Below are 5,513 nucleotides of genomic sequence, written 5' to 3'. Positions count from 1 at the left end.
ATCTTGTTTCATTCGTTTCAATGTAGGGATTATTAATATCAAACTTTTATAAATTTTAATCAAGAAAAATCTATCTATACAATATACTAATGAAAAAGCAATTAGGACACATGCCGAATTCACAATAAAAATTTTCCCCCTCTTTTCATGTTCTTATTAGGCAAATATTTTTTTAGCATATCATGTAATATCTTTCTAATTAGATTTGTTAGATTATTACAAAAGATTTTAAAACTATATCTTATTTACTAATTTTTTAATCATATACAATCAATTAAGATATGTAGTATATCTTTTAATTACAATGGATAATCATCAGTTAATATATTAATTATTTATGTAAAAAATTTATTTTCATTAAAATAATCTTTGTAATAAATCAAGAAAAGAAAATAATTTTAAAATAGTTTTTTTTATAGATAATCATATACAACTTAATGGCTATATTAAAGAAACTACACAAATTAAATAGATTATACATTAATTATGTAAGTAAATAATAGGGAAAAGATGTCGCTGAAATAAATTTCAAATAATAATTCTATCACCTCATCATCATCATCATCATCTTTCTATGCACATGTCCAAACCATCTCAATCCATTTTCCCGCATTTTTCCAAAAATAGGGGCTACCCCTAGTTTCTCCCTAAACTCTTGGTTCCTAATTCGATCCATCAATGTGTGCCCACACATCCACCTCAGCATACGCATTTTTGTAACTTCCATCTTTTGTTCAAAAACCATTTTTACAGGCCAACATTCGGTCCCATATAGCAGAGCAGGTCTGATTGCCGCCCGATAGAATTTTCCTTTTAACTTGCTTGAAAATTTCCTATCACATAGCACCGCGGTGGCTGCTCGCCACTTGAGCCAACCCGCTTGTATACGATGGTTTACATCTCCATCACTCTCCCCATCCCTTTGAATGATCGATCCTAAATAGTTGTATTTGGTCGTTTTTATAACAACTGCTTCATCAATGGACACCTATGGTTCACCTACCAGTGCTGTCCCACTAAAGTCACAGCGTAAATACTCGGTCTTCGTACGAATAATGCGCAACTCTTTACCTTCTAAAGCTTCACTCCGCTCATCCAATTTGTTACTAACCTCTTCTCTAGTTTCTACTACCAGCATATGTCATCAGCGAATAGCATGCACCACGGTACCGTCTCCCAAATAGATTTAGAAATCTCTTCCATAATGACAGTAAAAATGAAAGGGCTTAGAGCCAATCCCTGATGTAGTCCAACTTTAACCGAAAAAGGCTCTGTTATCCCCACCGGTGTTTGAAAGTTAGTCGAAACTCTGTCATAATATTCCGTATAGCCTCAATGTACACTGAACAAATAACTCTAGCCTTGAGGCTATCCCATATGACACGTCGTGGTATGCTATCATATGCTTTCTCCAGGTCAATGAATACCATATGCAGATATTTCTTTCACTTCCTATATTTCTCCATTAGTCTCCTCAAAACATGAATTTTCTCAATGGTTGACCTTCCTGGTATAAAATCGAATTGTTCTCTCTAATCCCCGTTTCTTGTCTAATTATCTTCTCTATTACTCTTTCCCACAATTTCATTGTGTGGCTTAAAAGTATGATACCTTTATAGTTCCCGCATACTTGCGCATCGCTTTTGTTTTTAAACAGAGGTATTAGTGTGCTATCCCTCCATTCTTCCAGCATCTTATGTGTCAACAAAATAATATTAAAGATGTTAGTTAGCCAATTAATGCCCTCTTCTCCTAAACCCCTCCACACCTCAATTAGGTGTTATCTGGCCCGACTATCTTTGTTCTCCCCATCTTTTTGAGAGCTTATCTTACTTCTCTTGTGGTAATATCACTTGTTGACCCATATTCCAGTGGTCTTTGGACGTTATAAATTTGATTATCCGTCTCCTTTGGCCCCCAAGACTCATTATTGAGTAGCTGAGAGAAATACTGTAGCCATCTGGTTTTGATGTCCTCTTGTCTCAAGAGGACTCGTCCACCCTCATCCTTAATGTATTTCACTGCCTCTAAGTCTTGCCGCTGCCTGGACCTAGTCCTTGCCAACTTAAAAATCTGCTTCTCCCCCTCTTTGGTGTCAAGCTTTCGATACAAGTCCTCATAACCACGGTTTTTTGCCTCCGTTACCGCTTGCTTTGCCACCTGCTTTTCTTCTTTATAGCCCACTCTCTTTTCTATCATATCCTCATCTTCCGTGCATGCCATAAGATCCTTAAATCTCTTGTTTTTATCCTTTATCTTTTTCTCCACCTCATCGTTCCACCACCACGACTCTTTGAACACTTTTGGTTTACCCGACGACACCCCCAAGGTCTCTTTTGCCACTGTTCTAACGTTTTTTGCCATGTTCACCCATATTTCTTTCGCATCCTCTGACTGACTTGGAAAGCCCAATAAACTTATCTTGCTTGACAGGATTATGACCATATCCCCTTTGAGTCTTCCCCACATGATCTTTCCCTTGGACTCGACATTCTTCTTTACGATTTTCTTCCTCAATAATTCTATCACCTATGTTTGACAAACTTATAACACATAAATAAATAAATTAGGTTATATATTAATTATTGTAGTAAAACAAAATACTCCCTCCGTTCCTTAATTAAGTTTCCACAAGGAATGTTCACGGGAGTTAAGAAAAGTAGAATCTTTTAGATATTAGAAATATTATTTTATTGAATGATAATTTAATGGAGAAAAAGTGAGGACCACAAAGATTAAAAAAATATGAAATGAAAGTTAATGGAAAAAGTATGGAGACCACAACAACTAAAACATGTTTTTATAAAGTTAGTGGAAAATATATAAGGACCATAAAGAATATAAAATGTTAAAATTGAATTAGTTGAAGCTATGTGGGGACCATAAGCATTGTTAAAATATTAAAATGAGGATAAATAAGGTTAGTTTTGTTCAAAATTTATGACATAAATAGAAAGATTTTTTATTTAACAACAAATAAAACACCCAAAAATGACAAATTAGAACTGATTTAAGGAATGAAGGGCATATGTTCTTTAGGTTGATAACTTATTTTAAGGTTTAACAAAGACATTAAACATTTAAATTATTATTTATATTATTTTTTATGTGTTGAAATTTTCTACTATTATTTTTATGTAATTATTTATAATTTATATTGTTTAGCGCATGATTTTATGATTATCTTTTATATATATTAGTAATATATATCTCAATCTAACTAGGGGTGTTACATAAAAAATCCGATCCGAAATATCCGATCCGGATTATCCAGTTTTCAAAACCGGATAATTTACTCGATTTTCACAAATCGGATAATCCGGATCGGGTACCTGATTTTAGAACCGGATACCGGATCCGGATCCGGGTCACGTATTTTTAGAAACCGAATATCTAGTATCCGATTTTATTTATTTATTTTTACTTTTTTCATAAATAAAATGATGATGGTATCTCTTAAGCTAACCTTGGGTTAAATATTTTTAGAGAGTTAGTATTTGAATTTTATGATTGTTCTTATTTAAACCAATGAACAATAATATTATTCTTTAATTTTCTTCATTAATCTTATATGACTAATTAAGTTAAATATTTTTAGAGAGTTAGTATTTGAATTTTACATAAAAAAAAATATTCTAAATTATAATTGCGATAAACAAACGTATGGTTGAACGAAAAAAGACAAAAAAAAAAAAAACCATTCTAATAAAACTGGGTATTCGAATTCGGCCCGGATCGCGTTTTTAGGTATTCGAAAATCTGGATACCCGGATTTCCGGATCTGGGTTGACCCGGTATTCGGTTTTAAACACCCCTAAATCTAATAATAATACTTTTACAGTTTTTAAAACAAATCAATTTATAATTTCAATTTGATTTAGGAGTCATATATAACTTAATTACACATGGAAATTAGTAATTTTTTATTTAAATAATTCATAAACCGTGCTTGGCACGAGAATATATTTAGGCAGAGATATTAAGGGTAAGATATTGCCTCGACAAATATGAAAAAAAGTAAATGAGACTAATAAGTTGAATAGTAGGGAGTATAAAAATATTAATTTTAGTGATTTATATTAGGTAAAAAGTGTTACAAATAAACAAAATCCTTGATCACGTATTCCAAATAAACTAAACTATCAATAAACTCAAATTAAACTCAACTATTATATATATATATATATATATATATATATATATATATATATATATATATATATATATATATATATATATATATATAAAATTATATAATATATATATATATATATATATATATATATATATATATATATATATATATATATATATATTTTTTCAAAATAGACTTATTAATCATTTTAGGGTTTATTTCAAGAAGATAATACAATAAGTTACAGTTTATATTGAGAAGATACATTTAATTGTTGGGTGAGTTTATTGTTAATTAACACTCATCTTTATTGTATACTAGTGTTGCTAGGTTAATCCAAGTCAATATCACCACATTGTAAGTTTTTTTGAGAAAAGGGTTTAGAATATTTGACAATTATTTTCCAACATATCAATCAAGCATAACACTTACCAATACTATCGTGTAATTCAATAAATTCAATACTTTGAATTACTATTTTATATAATATTGAGAAAAATTCCAAGAATAAAGCAATTTTTCTTTAATTTTTCAAAATTAATTCTAACTATTGATTAATTATGAATAATTTGATTTTTTAATTTCTTTTTGTAAGAACATTTAAAAGTAATTTTTTTTTTTAATTTTTATAATATATATATCATTGGGGTAATTAATTTTGGTGTCCCCTCCCTATGGCTTCCCCCTCACTTTCCCCTTTTCACTGCCACCACCCCTTCAGCCCTAACGGGTCCCACACCTTCATCATCCCCTACACCTCTTTTTACTTTCTTTGAAGTTTTGATCTCTCATTTACCTCCATCTACTTGCAATTACGTTATAATTACAATCAATATAAACATAAGTTATTCCACAATTAGATAAATATTATACAATAAAACTTAATGGATATTTGAGTTTGGGACCTAAGTTCACGTGATTATGCTCATCAAAATGACCTACAATACATTATATTGTTATTATGAACTGGCCTCTTTTTATTTACTAACCATCATCTTAAAATTATATGTACCACGTGAATCTCCAACAAACTCTGTGGCCTTAATCTCAACCTAAACTTCTCTTCCATTGTCTTCTCCCTCTTATTCGGCTTCTTTGCTTTTGGCTTCAGCAACTTCACACTCTTTATCCTCCATTTCACGATGACCACATCTCCTTAAACTCTTTATTCATAAAATCCTATTGACCACTTTTAGTGTATATTAGTTTAAGATGAGAAACATCATTAGCATCAACAATGCCAAGGCGCTCCTCACTCTCTTTGATAATAGGTTGGTTTGGGGTATTGCTAAAGATCTTTGTGTCACATTTTTATTAGCCATTAAATAACAAACTAGTTATAAGATATTAAGACAAAATGCAACAGGGTCATCATAAG

The 5,513-nt window shown here is 31.0% G+C and overlaps 1 protein-coding gene across 1 annotated transcript; it reads right to left on the bottom strand.

The window, feature by feature from the left end:
- Positions 1–1,824: 1,824 nt before the first annotated feature.
- On the bottom strand, positions 1,825–5,204 carry LOC130818562 (uncharacterized). The gene is made up of 2 exons (XM_057684727.1): positions 5,148–5,204; positions 1,825–2,529 (listed from the first exon to the last, which is right to left on the bottom strand). Exons 1-2 carry the CDS (start codon positions 5,202–5,204, stop codon positions 1,825–1,827), a joined length of 762 nt encoding a protein of 253 aa, XP_057540710.1.
- Between the last annotated feature and the right edge of the window lie 309 nt (positions 5,205–5,513).

The sequence above is a fragment of the Amaranthus tricolor genome, chromosome 7, assembly GCF_026212465.1.
Source record: "Amaranthus tricolor cultivar Red isolate AtriRed21 chromosome 7, ASM2621246v1, whole genome shotgun sequence".
Lineage (NCBI taxonomy): Eukaryota > Viridiplantae > Streptophyta > Magnoliopsida > Caryophyllales > Amaranthaceae > Amaranthus > Amaranthus tricolor.
The sequence above is the reverse complement of the archived record's forward strand: the minus strand, read 5'-3'. Positions and strand labels throughout refer to the sequence as shown.

Bases quoted from the DNA above. Each gene is read 5' to 3' on its own strand.
- LOC130818562 (XM_057684727.1), bottom strand. From the start codon at position 5,204: ATGGAAGAGAAGTTTAGGTTGAGATTAAGGCCACAGAGTTTGTTGGAG. The intron at 2,530-5,147 runs GTACATATAATT...TGTCAAACATAG, and splicing joins GTTTGTTGGAGATTCACGTG to GTGATAGAATTATTGAGGAA.